The sequence below is a fragment of the Penicillium maclennaniae genome, assembly GCF_028827695.1.
Source record: "Penicillium maclennaniae strain IBT 15551 chromosome Unknown utg000002l:1.0-2354659.0:1.0-2356205.0, whole genome shotgun sequence".
Classification (NCBI taxonomy): Eukaryota; Fungi; Ascomycota; class Eurotiomycetes; order Eurotiales; family Aspergillaceae; genus Penicillium; species Penicillium maclennaniae.
In genome coordinates this window covers 1,327,110-1,343,584 of record NW_026623214.1, presented here as the reverse complement: position 1 = coordinate 1,343,584, position 16,475 = coordinate 1,327,110, and the positions used below count along the sequence as shown (strand labels likewise).

General features: G+C 50.4%; 7 protein-coding genes across 7 annotated transcripts; 2 read left to right on the top strand and 5 right to left on the bottom strand.

The window, feature by feature from the left end:
* Positions 1-153: 153 nt before the first annotated feature.
* N7477_001730 (alpha/beta hydrolase) lies at positions 154-1,630 on the bottom strand (the record flags this gene model as incomplete). The annotated part of the gene is made up of 5 exons (XM_056963393.1): positions 154-218; positions 287-1,099; positions 1,152-1,352; positions 1,400-1,473; positions 1,521-1,630. The coding sequence occupies 5 exons, from the start codon at positions 1,628-1,630 to the stop codon at positions 154-156; spliced, it is 1,263 nt and encodes a 420-aa protein (XP_056826312.1).
* Positions 1,631-1,778: 148 nt separating this feature from the next.
* Positions 1,779-4,083, top strand: N7477_001729 (uncharacterized protein; the record flags this gene model as incomplete). Its single annotated transcript, XM_056963392.1, has 3 exons — positions 1,779-2,014; positions 2,075-3,137; positions 3,211-4,083. 3 exons carry the CDS (start codon positions 1,779-1,781, stop codon positions 4,081-4,083), a joined length of 2,172 nt encoding a protein of 723 aa, XP_056826311.1.
* A 155-nt stretch (positions 4,084-4,238) lies between these two features.
* N7477_001728 (uncharacterized protein) lies at positions 4,239-4,696 on the bottom strand (the record flags this gene model as incomplete). The annotated part of the gene is made up of 2 exons (XM_056963391.1): positions 4,239-4,363; positions 4,417-4,696. 2 exons carry the CDS (start codon positions 4,694-4,696, stop codon positions 4,239-4,241), a joined length of 405 nt encoding a protein of 134 aa, XP_056826310.1.
* A 2,137-nt stretch (positions 4,697-6,833) lies between these two features.
* On the bottom strand, positions 6,834-7,536 carry N7477_001727 (peptidylprolyl isomerase; the record flags this gene model as incomplete). Its single annotated transcript, XM_056963390.1, has 4 exons — positions 6,834-7,008; positions 7,080-7,186; positions 7,254-7,423; positions 7,500-7,536. The coding sequence occupies 4 exons, from the start codon at positions 7,534-7,536 to the stop codon at positions 6,834-6,836; spliced, it is 489 nt and encodes a 162-aa protein (XP_056826309.1).
* A 1,642-nt stretch (positions 7,537-9,178) lies between these two features.
* Positions 9,179-10,460, bottom strand: N7477_001726 (cell wall cysteine-rich protein; the record flags this gene model as incomplete). Its single annotated transcript, XM_056963389.1, is given in 3 exon segments — positions 9,179-9,712; positions 9,727-10,138; positions 10,174-10,460. The coding sequence occupies 3 exon segments, from the start codon at positions 10,458-10,460 to the stop codon at positions 9,179-9,181; spliced, it is 1,233 nt and encodes a 410-aa protein (XP_056826308.1).
* Positions 10,461-12,422: 1,962 nt separating this feature from the next.
* N7477_001725 (CobW-like GTP-binding protein) lies at positions 12,423-13,508 on the top strand (the record flags this gene model as incomplete). The annotated part of the gene is made up of 1 exon (XM_056963388.1): positions 12,423-13,508. One exon carries the CDS (start codon positions 12,423-12,425, stop codon positions 13,506-13,508), a length of 1,086 nt encoding a protein of 361 aa, XP_056826307.1.
* A 420-nt stretch (positions 13,509-13,928) lies between these two features.
* On the bottom strand, positions 13,929-15,324 carry N7477_001724 (type III PLP-dependent enzyme; the record flags this gene model as incomplete). Its single annotated transcript, XM_056963387.1, has 2 exons — positions 13,929-14,980; positions 15,036-15,324. The coding sequence occupies 2 exons, from the start codon at positions 15,322-15,324 to the stop codon at positions 13,929-13,931; spliced, it is 1,341 nt and encodes a 446-aa protein (XP_056826306.1).
* Positions 15,325-16,475: the final 1,151 nt, after the last annotated feature.

Genomic DNA, 16,475 nt, shown 5'->3' with positions numbered 1-16,475 from the left:
TATACTTCCGCGCCTATGGCCCCGGAGAAGGCGAACCTCGAAATGGTTATCAGTCTTTAGGTTTTGGTTCTATCTGCTTCATATAACATCTATTTATCGTTTGATCACAATATACAGCACTTGCAAGCCGTTCAAAGAACGAGTTGCTCCATTTCACTCCTCAAAGGCCCTGAGAGCTGCAAGGCCAGCAACAGAGAACGTCGCAACACGATCATGGCCTTCGAAGTTGGTAATGTTAATATCAGAATGAGCAACATGACTCGGGGATGAAAATGTTCCAACTTACCTCCATAGCGGACGCGCTCCCAGCGCACTTTCTTCAAGGCCGTGCTCCCATCCTTTCCAGTAATCTTGTTCTCCCAGATCTTCACCTCACCAACGGGCTTACCAACATCAGCTCTCTCGTAGGTCAATGTTCCGGGAGCACCCTGCATGCCCTCGCCGGTAGCAGCTATCCAATTGCGACGTCCTTCATACCAAGGAATTTCAATATCATTTGACGAGTGTATGATAGTCAAATCAAGATCCTTATGAGAATGCTCCAGCTCGGAGCCATCCGGACTCGTACTATTGACACCAGTCAGACGCGCAAGTCGGGATCCGGTCTCCCAGCGGTCCACAATATGGCTCATTACCCATTTCTGGAAGCGGGGGTACCCAATCAACGGGGACAGCATCGGAGGCGTCAAGCCCTTGATACTGTAGGACTCGATGACATTTCGAACGTTACTGAAAGATGCTACCAGAATCACACCGGCAAATGGCTCTGGATTTTTGATGGCGGGCTGGATTGCGGTTGGATCGGGGGACCCAAAGGTGTACCGCTCGGCAACTGCCGCTGTGACCGCTGTGCCTAGGCTCTGGCCCATGATCACGATGCGAGATGTCGGAACCTTCAATGGACCGGCCGTCAGGAAGTTGATGAGCGAGACACCGTCTGTGATCAGGCCCTCTTCAGTGGGGCTGCCGGTCGATACACCGAAGCCGCGATAGTCAATCGCAAAAACATGCACGGGGTTGGACGGAGTGGACAGGCTTAACATAGCATTGTAAGTGGCTGGGCGCTGGGCAGAGCCGAGATGAGCCGCATTGCCATGGACTGGACCGACTGGTTAGATACTTAAGCAGGACTAAACATGACAGGTACTTACAGCTTACCACGACCCGAGCGTTGGGGTTATTGGCCAAACTCTTGTAGGCAACCGTCTTTGTGTAGTCCTTGGCAGGGCCATCAGGAGGGCTGTCAATTAATTCCTGCTCGTGTTCGCGACAGAGATGTAGGGGCATAAGGTGCCAGCCATACAAAGTCTCATTATCGGGCGTCACCAAGTGGAAAGGCTGAACTTGGGATTCTGGAGGCGTCAGTGGAAGTGAATGAAGAGACCTTACACGAACATACTCAGGAATCCGAATTGCTCGACTTGATTCACATCCTGCCAGAGACTGGGATTGACCTTGTTGGCGTAGAGTGCACTGCTCGCGGATTAGCTATAGCCGCGCTCAGGAGCAGGAATCCTTACAAACGCTGAACTTCAGGCCATGTCAAAGAGCAGACAAAGAGCACATAGACCAGCCCGCCAGCGGCGAGGACCCAGTAGGCTTTTTTGAAAATGGACTGCAGTTCAACCATTGCGTGTCAAGTCAACGGGGAAGCGCGGAGAAAAGGCGGCCGATAAGCTGCGACTTATCGCGTCACGCTTTTTCCCCCTTCCAACTCCCCGACTCCCGCGACCCACGATGATCACTTTGTGAACGCATCTGCACTGGAGTTGTTCGCAATGGCAGAAAAACGCAAACTCCCTCCACGCGCTGGTCGCGAGCCCGCGGCTAAGCGACGTGTCTCCGAAGCCGCTCCAAAGAAGAAGGCTCCGACTCCGCGTGTGCCATCGCCGCCGCCCGAGCCTGTTGAGGCACCGTTGCCATCGAAGCTCAGGGATGGTGAGCCATTGCCGGTTAGACGTGCCCGACAGCCAGACTCCTTATCCGACATGGAATATCAGTCTATTGCTGAAAGGTTTGATGGTCACTGAACCCGCGACAGGTCATCGAATGCTAACCATGTTTGACCATACAGCGCAGTCCTACTCGCATCACTTGAACGATCGAAGAAGAAATGGTTGAGCGACGGTATTCTGGTTCGATACTACACAAAGCCAAAAAAGACAAAGCGCGAGCAGATTGAGAGAAACAACCCGCCCAAGGATTCTATGGTAAAGGTCGGACTTTGCGACGTCACCGTGGGCCCTCATTATTTCGATGCCATGTTGTATACTGTCAAAGACCCAAATGCGCAACCGCAGCCGCTTCAATATGCACCACCGCGCCCAATGATGCATTACAATGGCCCGAATAATTTCCAGCGATACCCTCCATACCCATCTCCGAATCAACAACGTCCGCCCTATCCTGCAGCTCCGGCCGGCCGCCCTCCACAAGGATATCAAACTCCGCAACAACGTGCACCGAATGCGTCGTCTCCATCTGGTCAACGGCCACCTCAAGCTAGCCAGACTGGCCAGCCAGCCAAGCCAAGTCCCGACCCCGTTATCCAGATGCTTGCCACGAGGGCAGCGGCAGATCCCGAGCTGAAGGCACTGATGAGAGTAGTTGCCTCTAGTCAGGCCTCACAAGAACAACTCCGCGCTTTCCAAGCTCATATTGACGAGCTCAACGCAATCATCAAGGCCAGGGAACAGCAGCAGAACGCAGCCGGCCCATCCACACAAAAATCAGCTCCTCAGTCAGTAACGCCTGCACCTCAAGATAAGCCGACTCCGCCACAACCCGAGTCTCAACAAAAGCAAGGATTGGGGGCGAAAACATTACAAGAGCAGGAAGCCAAGCCACAGCCCGCGGCTCCGGTTGAAACACCAAAAGAGCTCGAGAAGCCAGCGTCATCAGATCCGAAAGCTGCCCTGGCAAAACCGTCATCTGGGGAAGCACCATCTGGTAGTCAGTCTCAAACACCAGCACAGACGCAATCTGTTGCTCTTTCACAGGACGCTGCGGCACCTATCAAGCAAGAATCGAACACCAATAACACCCAAGCCGCCCTCACGGTAGCGCAGCCAGCAGTACCAACTTCATTGGGGACTCCCGCTCCTGCCGGCTCTCCTGCTCAAACTGCAGCTGGCCCTGTTCAAACCCCGGGCACCTTTCAACAACCACCCCGGCCCGGACAGGCCTATACCCCCCCAACCACCGATACAGTCACGCCCTCCGCCGTATGGTTCCCCCACACCCTATTATCGTCCCCCCGGGCCTCATCAACCTCAAGCTCGAACTGGATACAAGTCCGTTGTCTTCGAATTCACCTCTCCTCTCACTCCGTACGGAAACGTAAATTCCGGTCATGCCGGTTCGGGAGATCGCTATTTGTTCCCGGAATATTCGATCTTGGAATGGATCCCCAGCGAAAATGTTATCCTAGCATCTTTTCTCATTGTGCGCAAGGTCGATCCCTCCAAACCATTCCCAATCGAACCTGAAGGCGAGCCGACCACCAGTCGAGCCAAAAGCAAGGCCTCCAAATCCAAGAAAGGCAAAGGCAAAGACGCGATCGAGCTTTCAACACCCAATCCAGCAAATCCCACAGATACTCCTCAGAAGATCGAACCTACAGACAAGACAGGCATAAATTCCAACCCGTCTGTTCCTGCCACCCCCGGCACTCCCGCTGAGCCCATCGTTAAGGAAGAAACCCTGAAGGAATACTGGCAGCCCGTAACATTTCGGATTCACGCCAGTAACCCCAGGATTCTGGAACCCCTCACTCGTGTTGTCAAGCCGGCCGAAGAAGTCCGCAAATACATGAACGAGATCATGGACCGTGCTGAGCGAGCCCCGGACGGCTTCCCAGCTTTCCGCCTACCCCGTGAAGATGCACGCGAAGCCTTCGAGTCAGAAGGCACACCGGCCTCCGGGACCAATGTGATCCGCAGTCGACCTTCCCGTGCTGCCATCAAGGCACCCGAGGAAGAGTCCGAAGCTGAGAATGTGCCTGACGTGGAAGAGGAAGAAGATTTGTTGGATTTCTACGGCGCACCGATGGGATTGCCACCGCTCAAAGCTCTGAGAGCGTAGTTTATTTTGCGACCAAAAAACTCCCCTAATCCAGCGATTTTCAATGAAAGAATTGACTTCAAATGACCCTAAACAAAACCCATGCCGCCCAATCGTGATTACATAGAACCATAACAAATGTTAAAAAAAAAAATCAAAAACATATCAAAAACTCGTCATGTCGTCGATGGCGGAGGATTCATACTCCGATGCTTTTCTCTTAAGAAATCGCAAATTTGTTCCGTATCCATCTGATCAATTTGCTCTGCATCTCTCGCATTCGCCTCTATCTCTTCGGGCGCTGCTCAATCCACATCAGCATCAACCTCCAAATCCGGGGCATATAAAACAAACCTGGCTCAACGGTTTCCTCAACACCTTTCACCAAAGACTGAACGCGATCCTGCGCGCTCTGCAACGACTCCTTAGCCATCGGGATCCCCTCAGCGACCGTCTCCTTCACGCCATTGACCGCGTCGCCAGCGACAGCGACGAGATTCCCCTTGAAATCCGTGACCGAAGATCTGGTCAGATCATCGAGTTGATTCTTCACGCCCGCGAAAGAACCCTGTGCAGAACCCTGCGAAGCTGTTTCGGCATTGGGTGGAGAATCCAAGCCAGTGTCGGAGGTCATGTTATAGAAGTATCCAGACCCACGGGCGAATAATGTACAGTTTTCCCGAGACTAGGGAATGCAAGTCAATGAAGGGAAGAAGGAAAAGGTGGAAAAACGGGACAAAGAACAAGAAATCAAGATCGTAGGGCTGACTTGACGTAGGGCTGAGGCGTGCTTCGGTACTTGCAGGGTAACTGTATGACATCGGGGGTGGAGTCTGCCCAATTATAGAATTATAGCTAGGCAGCAGCAAATCCATATCGTTTAGAGAGTTGGACTTGCCGCGGGCTTGTCGGGGGTTTCAGTGTTTTTCCTTTTCTTTTTCATGTCGATCGTGCCTGGCGATGACGTCGTGGACCCATCGGGTGCCTCGTTTCTGTTGTGACACTGTGGGGTGAGGGGCGTTGCAGATGAGGGTTTCCAGGGGTCGAAGCTCGCCATGGTCTTTCCTATCTCTAGCTTCATATATGTCCTATGGTAGTCCCTTGAAGCGACACAATAACGAGTCTAGCTCGATGGAAGACATCCGGGGATGAACGCACATCTGTGGGTCCTGTCGATTTGGTTCTACACGTGGTTACTTGCACAACAAATGTCGCAATCAGATCCCGCCTAGAAGATCAGAAGATGGATAATACTTTTAATCGGTCAAAGACATTTTCTCGATGCGTATAATATCGTCGTCTTAATGGAGAATAGTCAAGTAGCCGTCGTTTACCTGTGGCACTCCCTCATGCAGTCTTGCAATATACATCCAAGTCTTTGATGAAAGGCTCTTTCAATTTGAAATGCCCAATATAACAGGACAATTAGGCTATAGCCGCCTGGTTCAACCCATTTGTTCTGATCTTTTTGTCAAACTGAGAGTCAATTGAGGCCGAGATGTGAATGCCGAACAATTGCCGCTTCGGCCGGAAAACAGTTCTCGGGCCCGGCAACGTGGTATATCGCGGATAAGTTTCGCGAATACTCTTTATATTTTCTCGAACGATCGAGTCTTGCGCACTAAGCGCATGCCATGTGACAAAGCAAGCTTTGACAAATAAAATAAAATTCCTGGTGAGGAATTCTTCCCCTTCCACTACTCCGGAAAAGTGTAGATCCTCGCATCAAGCCGAGATCTTGCGATACTTCCCCCTACCTTTCTCGTGACAGTCTACCTGGATCCGAGATTTTGCATCCTCTCAGGATTATCTTCCCCGAAACACAGGTATGGACTGCCTATGAATCGACTCGCCACTCCTAGCAACATCCGCTAACACCTCAACAGTCGCTGCAACCAACTTCCATTCTCTGAATCTTGAAACTCGGGTCGAACAAGCAGGATGATCATCACTCGCGGCTTCTCATTGACCAATTTTGTGATTGCCAGCTCGGCATTATGCTTCCAGGTCTGCGTCCTGTACCCTTGGCATCACAAACTGGACGACGAGTTCAAACAATTGAAAGCCGAGCATCTCCGACTGCTGCAGGAAAGCGAGGAGAGCCGAATAAAGGAGTTGAGGGGGATTCGTGAGCATCTTGGCCTTTTAAAAGCTGAGAATAAGTAGGCATGGCGCATCGCACGGAGTCAGGGGAGTGATCAAGGTTTCAATCATGTCAGTGGCTCTTCTGTTCAGCTTAGAATCGGCTTGTGAGTGTTCATGGGCTTAGACAATAAATTCACTAAGATTTTGCACTTGACAAACGTCTAGCACAGTGTAGGTATGTACGGTATGGCACTAATTGCTATCTGACGTGCGTCGGGATAAATTGAGGGCCAAGAGGCTACCCTGCCTCGGAGGCAAGTAACTTCATTTGACTGCCCACCATGATATCCCAGAAGCATAGATGGTCTGATGTAACCTTGATCATTGCGCTTCCCTCTGATGATTCATTACTGTCACCACTGGGTGTTACGCCATCCATTTATACAAGGAATGATGCTACTCATGGCTACAACAAATGTCATGGATGATAGTTGATGGTACCAAATTGTGCTAAAAGACCAGACAATTGAGAGTGGGACTCATTAGGCTTGATACCGTCAGCCCATTATTTTTATTGCACATTTCAGGAAGAAGTTTAAGGCTCCATTCATCAATTAGCCATTTGATTCAGTAGCTAAGATGTTGAGACTCATTTAGTAGACTCATTTCGTCTCAAATCGAGGTCTTTAGACGACTCCAGACTTATCAATGGTGATCTTGGCCTTCGGGGTTCCACTGGAGGAACCAAGCGACTCAATTTTCTTGACGATATCGAAACCATCGACGACCTCGCCAAAGACGACATGCTTGCCATCGAGCCAAGAGGTGACAACGGTGGTGATGAAGAACTGAGAGCCGTTGCTATAGAAAGACGTTGCGTTAGTCAAGTCTCTTTAGGTTGTGGGTAGCACATCATGTCCACTTTGACATACGTGTTGCGACCAGCGTTGGCCATGGAGAGCAGACCAGGCTTGGTGTGCTTCAACTGGAAGTTCTCATCTTCGAACTTCTCTCCGTAGATAGACTTGCCACCAGTGCCCTACATAATGTGTTAGATTGCAAATTCACTAATCTCCAGACTCTGTATGTTGTCAAGCAACACTTACGTTGTGTTTGGTGAAGTCACCACCCTGAAGCATGAAGTCAGGGATGACACGGTGGAAGCCAGATCCCGCGTATCCAAATCCTTTCTCGCCAGTGCAAAGGGCACGGAAGTTCTGAGCCGTCTTGGGGACCACATCGTCGAACAGCTTGAAGGTGATGCGGCCAAGGGGTGCTATCCACGGGCAAGATTAGCCTTGAGACATTGAAATTGACGGCTATCGTCCAATTATCCGGGGAAAAGAACATACCCTGATCGGCAGAAACGTCGAAGTAAACGTTGCTCATTGTTCCAGATTTAGAAGTGTAAAGATTGGAAGTACAAGGAAGTGAAAGTGAAGCTGAAAGAAGGGGAATACTGAGGGGTCGAGTTAACTTCCCCGCGGTTCAGCTCGCTCACGTCATTCTTCCCAATCCGGCATGGATTGGCGTCAATTCATGCAGATTCACCGATCTTTGCCATTCGATTCATTTTCGACGGTGTCAGGAGCATCCGAAAGAGATGAAAACAGTAACTATGTAAATCTAGATGCATAGATGCAAGTCGTTGCCACATGGTCTAAATTCAATGCCTTGGAAAACAAAGCAGATTGTCATGTGCCGCTCTGATTCTTTGGCCGTATTCATCACATGGAGGACATGTTCCAATGATTTCAGGAAAACAAAATTGGCATTTAAATACATTTATCAACTCATACTTTGGCCCTCTTTCGTCTTCGAAGTTGTAGGGGCCCTAGGGAACAAGTCAAGACTGTGGGAACCTAGCAAATGCCTGGATATGGTCTCAGCAGCGCCACCTCAATTTGTGTAGCCCCGCTCCCTGCTTCAAATCTTTCCAGCGCAGATTGAGTAGGCTCCAACATCAACGAATAGGACCGCAAGGCACCGAGGCTTTTCAGAACGTAGCCGTAACATTTTCTTTACAGACCCCGAAAGTGGCGTCATTAACAGGAGATATGGTACCACTTCGTCGAAAATTATCAAATGTCTGTCTATATAGCCATGGAGCATTGCAATAAAACAACAATGGCTTAGTGATATTGATTTAAATGTACTGGGAGCTTCGTATTAGATCATGGCTTCCAAATCCGGCACACTGTGGCTCAATGGTGAACCAATACTACCGGTAGATCATTTCGCTTTTGTGGTCACACTTTAAAGTCCTGCTACATTGGCTGCACTAGCTCATAGGACGGCAACCTTTATTAAGTAGGCTGCTGAACATTTTGGCGCATCAATACATTGTCGAGGATTATTGTGTTCAATGCTCCTGAGAACGTTTTCTGCAGACGATGCGGCCCGGCAATCATTCATCGAGCTGGTGGAGTAAGCTGGATACCTTGGATCTCAAAACCTTTTGACTCCTTGGCATTTGCTGCTTCTATACGCCTATGCGGGACAACTTGGAGGGATTTAGGATCGATACTTCATGGATTGGACAATCGCCCGATTTGAGACCTGTCTCATTTCCGTTGTGACGGCAAAAAACCGCAAAAACATACAACAGCAGGGATTCGCTGGTGGTCACCCACCCAACTACTAACCTGCCGGCGTGTGGCTTAAGTACGGCTGAGCGGACGGGAAGCCCTGTTCTCCACACCCTATGGTCGTATGTATCCTGGTATACAAAAGCACTACCCAAGTCAGACGGACCATTGCAATTCTTTCAACCTTGATTGCCTTTCGTGGAGAAGCCATAGTAAAATTAAAGCCATAGTAAAATTAAAGCCATAGTAAAATTAAAGCCATAGTAAAATTAAAGCCATGGAAGAGCGTGTTGCCGAGAATTTTAAATAAGAAACAAAAGAAAAAGCCACAGATTAGATACTAGTCTTCCTTGAACAAGGCGTGTCAGTCACTGGTCTTGTGGTGTGGTAGCGGACAGCCAAAGCAATTGTAGCCTTCACCAGCCTCTTGCGTATGAAAGGCCTCAGTTGGCCGGTCGCTCTCGCCAAAGTCCTCCTCCGTTGGTTTGGTTGGGAGCTGCACCGTCGGGCTGCTCACGCCAGGCGCCAGCATTGTTCTGGTAAGGATTATCGGAGTTATCACGTTCGCGCCAGAAGCCTCCATCAGTGGGCTGTGCATTATTGACAGGGACCTGTTCCTTCCAAGAACCGTCATAGTTCGGGCCCTGGTATCCGGTGTTCAGCTGCCCATTCGGAAGCGGTTCACGCCACTGGCCAGTATTCTGGTTAAAATTTCCATCGTTGATTGGCCAATTGTTGACAGGAATTTGACCGATAGGAGAATTCTGTCCTTCCTGGCGTCCATTGCATACCACTCCGTCGACAGTGAGCTGGCAATTCTTTCCGTAGGACTCAGTCGGACAATATTGGAAGTCCATGCATTCACCGGTGGTAATAGCACAATACTTACCATTGAATACCTGGTTTTCGGGACACTTAGGTTTAACAATGGAGACACACTCCTGGCTAGACTTGTCATAGACGGTACCAGAAGCGCACTGGGGGGTATTACCAGCACTACATCTTTTGCCGTTGAATCTGAAGCCTTGCGGGCATTGCGGGTCGATGATGGAAATGCAACTCTCCCCTTCGAGATAAGTTCCCTCAGGGCAGCGAGGCTTACCACTGGAGCAGGCTTTGCCGTTGAAAGGCAAGTTTCCGCAATCAGGTTTGGCATCGAGATGCATTGACCATCCTTGAGGACGAAGCCTGGCTCGCAGCGCTCTTCGGTGACTCGAACACACCTCCCTCCTTTCCAGGAGAAAGCTTCGGGAAACTGGGGAGTTTCAACACTTTCGCAACGTCCGTTCGCAAAGACTTGGCCAGCAGCACAGCCAGGAGGTCCGTAGACACAGAGACCTTCCTGGAACTTGGCGTTGGGGGGACATTGGGGCGTGCCGTCGGTAAGACACTGTCCATCACCACTGAGAACTGATCCTGTAGGGCATCGTGGGATCACCTGAGACACGCATCTTGATCCGTCAAATGTGGCACCATCAGGCATTCAGGTTGGCTTCCGGTAATGCAGTCCTTTCCTTGATGGATACCCTCGTCACAATCGCCGCGACCGCTGATCACACAACGCTTGCCATCCCATTGAGCGGCCTCATCACAAGAAGGTGGCATATACGAGACACACTTGTTGCCTTCCATCCTGGTGTTCTCCGGACGAGAAGGTGGTCCTGGGAAGACACAATCAGCACCGATCAGAAGCATGTCCTTGGGACATTCTGGCTTCTTGACCATGGTATACTTGTCACTATCAAGATAGGAACCTGGTGGGCAGGCAGGTGGTTGGTGGTAGACACAGCGAGTGTCCTCCAGCTTGAAACCTTCAGGGCAACGGGGTTGACGGTTGGAATATTTCTCGCAGCGATTGTCTAACGCGGCGCTGCCATTGGGGCATTTGCCATTGACTGGCTTAGCGGAATATAGCGTCCCGTCCTAAGCTATGCCTGAGGGACAATAGCGGGAGGTTCCTTGCGCCTTATCTATCGATAGAGTTGTGCCTTGTGGGCACTCCAACAGGCTAACGTAAACATATTTCTTATTACCTAACTCAGTTCCTTGAGGACACTGGGGGGCTTTGAATGATAGCACAAGTCTAAGTCTTGGGATTGAAATCACCACCCTCAGGGCAGATCGGTCTTTCCTCAGAAATGCATTGCCTGTTCTGAAGAATCGTATTTTCTGGGCAGCTTGGAACTTGCTTAGAAATGCGTTGAGAGGCAGTGCTGTCAAAATTTGTGCCCTTGGGACAGGAAGGGATTTTTTTCGTCAACACGGAGGCCGTTTTCAAGAACAGCTCCATCAGGATACTTCGGTCCTTTCAGAGATGCACACGATTTCCCATTGAAATGTTCGCCATTAGGACAGATTGGTGGCTTTCAAGAGACACACACTTTGCCTTGCACATTGTAACTAGTCTCACAGATTGCAACCCCTTCCATAACACAGTGTGTGCCCTTTAGAATGGTGCCGGGGGCGCAGGTAAGGGGTTTTTTGGTAATGCAGAATCCGTTGCGAAAGTCATATCCGGCGTCACAGGTTGGCTTTGCGTGAAAGACACATTTCTCACCGTCGCGGACGCTACCTTCGGGGCAGAATTGGAACACTCAAAACGCAGCTTTGACCGTCAAACTCGGTGCCGGCAGAGCAGCACTTGACGCGTCCAGAAGTTTGATCCGTGGAGGGTAGTATATTCTTGAGTGTATACTTTCAAATAGCGGTCTGGCTATGAGTAGCATTCTAAGCCTAAACGAAAGAGATGGCGAGACATAAAGCTACTAGCCTCGGTAGCCTTACTATTATGGGAGATAGGGATGCAAAGGTAGCTAGCTATTGTATAACACAGAAGTCAATAATCTCGTTATTTAGGAGGGATAAACTAACCGTGGCTGGCTCAGCTTTGCATCTGCGGACCTGCCTTAGAGATCAGCAGGCGAATGAATGGCCATCGCTGGAGCTGTTGTTTCTGGCTTGGAGAAGACTCTAGGCAGAGTTGGGCCATCTAAGATATCTGATTAACTCATAAATACCTCTTCCCTGCCCAAGCTAAGTTGGATCTTCACACACATGCCATCATCATCTTTATTCATATGACCACTTCTTTTGTCCCTTCCTTCTACATCCATAACTCGAGCGTATTTCCATTTTCCGTGGTAAAGGTTTTGATTGGGTTCTACGGCGCTTGTGAACGTACTTGCAGCATGAGAGTAGTGAAGAGAAGTTTCAACAAGTCTGGGTATCATCTTCTTGTGCTCTGAATACGTAGATTGACTGTCCAACATCTCTTGATATTTTGAGAATTAATTGATATCCAAGATTGTGGTCAGGGCTATTCAAGTCTCCCATCACACACATATATGTTATGTTCTGTATAGCTTCTGACATCCAAATTATATGTATGGGAGATAACGATTCAGTCTCATTTGTGCTCAAATATCAAGCTGCGAGAGATGAGACTTCTCCTCTCAGATTCAATATCAGAACACCCGATGGACGCAAATTCGAAGCAATTGACATAGATAACTATGCGAGACCCCCCCAATGCCCACTGATGTCACCGATCTCCCCCCCCCCCCAAAACGCCAAAACGGGCACCGGAGAGCCCCACGTGCCCCGCCGCATCTCATCTCTTCAAAATCCTCCCATCCTCGGAAATTCACACTCTTTTCTGCCTCAGGAAAAGGAGAAACTTCCCTCACGATGGTGCCAATTCCAGTGACGATCGTCACAGGCTTCCTTGGCTCCGGCAAAACAACTCTCCTCCTAAACCTCATCCCGCAACTGCCCAAAACCTACAAACTTGCTCTCCTCAAAAACGAATACGGCGATGTCGCAGTCGACTCCCAACTCGCCTCAGAACAATCAATCTCCGGCGTCCGTGAACTCCTCAACGGCTGTATCTGCTGTAACCTAGTCGGCCAACTCAGCGATGCGCTCCAACAACTCCGCGACACCGTCAGCCCAGATCGCATCGTGATTGAGACCAGCGGGAGCGCATTCCCCGCTACTCTCGCGATGGAAGTGAACCGGCTGTCACGCGAAGGAGAAGGCGAATTTATTCTCGACGGAGTCATCAGTGTAATTGATGTTGAGAATTGGGACGGATATGAGGATACCTCGTACACGGCGAAGATTCAGGCGAAGTATACGGATTTGATCATTTTCAATAAATGGGAGTCGGTTCCGGAGGAGCGGTTTGATGTGTGTCTTGATCGGGTCGGCGATCTGGGAATTGAGACGCCGTGGGTTAAGTCAGATAAAGGGAGCGTGGATAAGGAGGTTTTGCTTGGGATTGATGGGGCACTATTTGCAAAGGAGGAGTATGAGCATGCACATGAGCATGAGCATGGAGATGGTGACCATGAGCATAAACACGACCATCAGTCGGAGGTGGAGGTTTTGAGTGTGGTGTTGAAGGGGAAGGGAGTTGATGTGGAGAAGCTCGAGGGACTTCTTGCGATGGCGCCCAGAGAGGAGGTTTATCGCATCAAGGGCATTTTCAGGGCGGATGCGCAGAAGCCGCCGGCTGAGACTTCGGATGATCTGCAGAAGAGGATCAAGGGAGATGGGCTGCAATACTACATTCTGAACGGGGCCTTTGGTCGTTGGACTTGCACGCCATCCAATGCCGTTGCCGAATCAGCGGATGAGAGTGTCGCGGCGCGTCTGACATTCATTCTGGCACGCTACGAGTCCACCAAGTGGAAGAAGAAGTTAGAAGCTGGAGGCCTATTGCAAACCACTGAAGTGGCCGAGGGGGAGTTGACGGTTGAGCGGTTGATGTGAAGTGTTCTGGCGTATAGAGCTGGCTCCACTGGGACTTTACAGACGGATCAGGGCAGACATATTTGATGAGACTATGCATTTACTGGATAGAAATAGATGAATAGAAAATACAAAGTGCATGATCACGACCCAAGAATCCAATTCTTCGATGGCATCCCAACGTCACAAAAGATGAACCAGGCGTTTAAATGTCTAGAGGGCTCGAAAGCAAAGATTGAAGTGCACGCAAGCTCTATTCTATTAGAACTCTATACACGCAAACAGTTTTGGGCAGTAAATGCAAAAAGCGCAGTATATTAACGTAACCGATCACTAGGTGAAGGTAGACGAATAGCCAAGATTGAACGCGTCTTCAAGAGAAAGAAGAACAAAAGAATGGATCAGTGAGAAGAACACACAGAACACAAATCAGTAAAATCACTAGTAGTTGAGGAGGGCCGAAGCACCAGTCTCGCTGGAGGTGTAGATCACCTCGTGATTGTCGGAGAATCCATTGAAGCGAGTGGCACTGCACTTGGTATAGGCGCCCATATCCTCGAAGTAAAGCCAGTCACCGATGTTCAGCAGGCCAGGCAGCTCGATGCGCTCGGAGATGACATCGATACCGTCGCAGGTAGGACCCCAAATCGAGTACGAGACGTTCTCCAAAGACGCAGAGTTGAAGCCCGGCTGGGAGTCGGCTGCGGAGAGTAGGACCTGCGCGACGGGGTGCTGGTGGTCGAAGATGATGTTCGAGAAATTACCGTACACGCCGTCATTGAGGTACAGCATGTATGCGTTTCGAGAGGGATCCAGCGGGTCGGGCACATCACGACGAGCGATGACGTTGGCGGCCAAAGTGAAGGCGCTGGCAACGTAGTAGCGGCCAGGCTCGGCAATGATGCGAACGCTAGGAGGGAAATAAGTCTCCAAAGCTTCACTCAGGTAGCCCGAGAACTTCTCAAAAGTCTCGTGGCAGAAGCCACCACCCACATCGAGAGTGTGCAGCTCGTGGCCGATCTCGCTGGCTTGGTCGAATACGAGACGAGCGTCTTGGACCGCCTTGAGGAAGGCGCGGGGATCTTCGGCACCCGATCCAACATGGAAGCTCACACCAACGACCTTGAGCTCGAGCTGATGAGCCAGCTCGAGAAGCTGAGGAGCCATGTCCATAGAAGCGCCAAACTTCATGCTTAGCCGACAAAGGCTGGTGGAGTCGTCGGTCAAGATACGAAGGTAGAGCTCCGCATCCGGAAAAGTGGCCTTGATCTTATACAGCTCATCGGCGTTGTCAAAAGTCATCTGCTTGACGCCAACCTGCTTGGCATAGCGTAGGTAAGACTTGGTCTTGCAAGGCTGAGCGTAGATAATACGGCTAGGATCAATGCCCGTCTGGAGAGCCATTTCGATCTCCGACTTGGAAGCACAGTCGAATCCGTTGCCAAGCTGGGCCATAAGACGGAGGACCTCAGGGTCCGGGTTACACTTGACAGCTGGAAGAGCCTTGTTAGTATATTTCTTTTGTCGGCGAGACGCATCAGAGCTCACCATAAAAGGGCTTCACACGGCCCAAGTTCATCTTCCATCGCATATGCTGGCGATACACCTCCCCCATATCCGCCACATAGAAAGCATCTTCCTCACCGGCCTCACACCGATCCACATCCACATCGGCAGCGCGCTTCTTCAACAGATCCATGACCAAGTTCTTGGCCGTCAACCGAGATTGCAGCAATTCGTCCCCACCATGATTATTGACCACAGCGAGCGGATCACGACTAATGTCGTTTTTGAGGTTGCATATTCCCACAGGGGATACACCCGCAGTCGGTGCCATAACCGTACAGCTGAGACTCAGCACGGTTTAAAAGATAGAAAGTTGTAAAAAAGGGTTGTACGCGACTGCGGCGTTAGGGAGGACGAAATACGTCGCAACCGAGGTTGACTGGACCAAGCCTCCTCGACCCTTCCTCCTTAAGAGGAAGAACCTTCAGAGAAGTCCTATGCGGCAGCTCAGAAGGTGAGGGAATAACGTGAGGGGGCGTCAACGGCTCCAAAAATGGCGCACCGGACGAGAAGTTAGGCGTGAACAGGAGGTGGAATGTTGTTAAGAGTGTCGCGCTGACGTCGAGTGGATACAATTTGGCTAAGAAGCGATTTCGAGGCTGCGGTAGCCGTGATGAGAGGTGCCTTTGGGGTAGCCAAAGGCTGAAAACAAGATAAAGTCTGACTGAGTAGGGTAGTCAGCAAGGTGCGTCTTTGGTATGAGAAAAAAAAAGGACGGCTGAGGTGGGTGCGGAGGGTGGGGGACGGGGCTCTGATTTTTAAAAAATGGGCCAAGTCGGAGTTAGGGCTCAACGGCGTGTGGTCAAGGGAAAAGACGCACGTAACACGTCGCCAATGCTATTCTTAGTGCACAAGGGGTATAAAAGGCACTCACCAAAGGCTGTCGAGGTTACCCACGAGGGAGGAAGAAGGAGAAGAGAAGAAATTTTGAAGTACTTGGAAAGTAACTAAGGGCATGACATACGCAGTGGGTTTTCCCGTCGCAGGGTGTCCTCCTCTTCCTATTCGGGCATTTTTCTCACGCCGCCTTTTCCTCCGCCTACCAGTCTAGAGAGAAAAACCTCATGAAAGCGGCACTACAGATCCACCACGAGGAAAATCTGGTACGAACGGAGTAACAGCCACCCAAATTTCGTAGTAGCCTAAGACACTTTTGCTACCTGATTACATAGCACTGCCATTCTATAGGCTTAGGATCCGAGAGGCCACAAAAAAAACTGGGAACCAGTCACCACTAGTACACGAAAGCCTAAAAGTATGAGCGATTTCTGTCGCGTCTAGACACATCAAGGCGGGAGATATGATAGATGCGGGAACAGCGCCCCTGCATATCGCCGCTGTGTTAGGATGATCCGTTTCAATTTCCGAAAATTGCGGTGTGACTGGCACCGCGAGCTGCTGAGGCTGGTGGTGGCGTTGGGG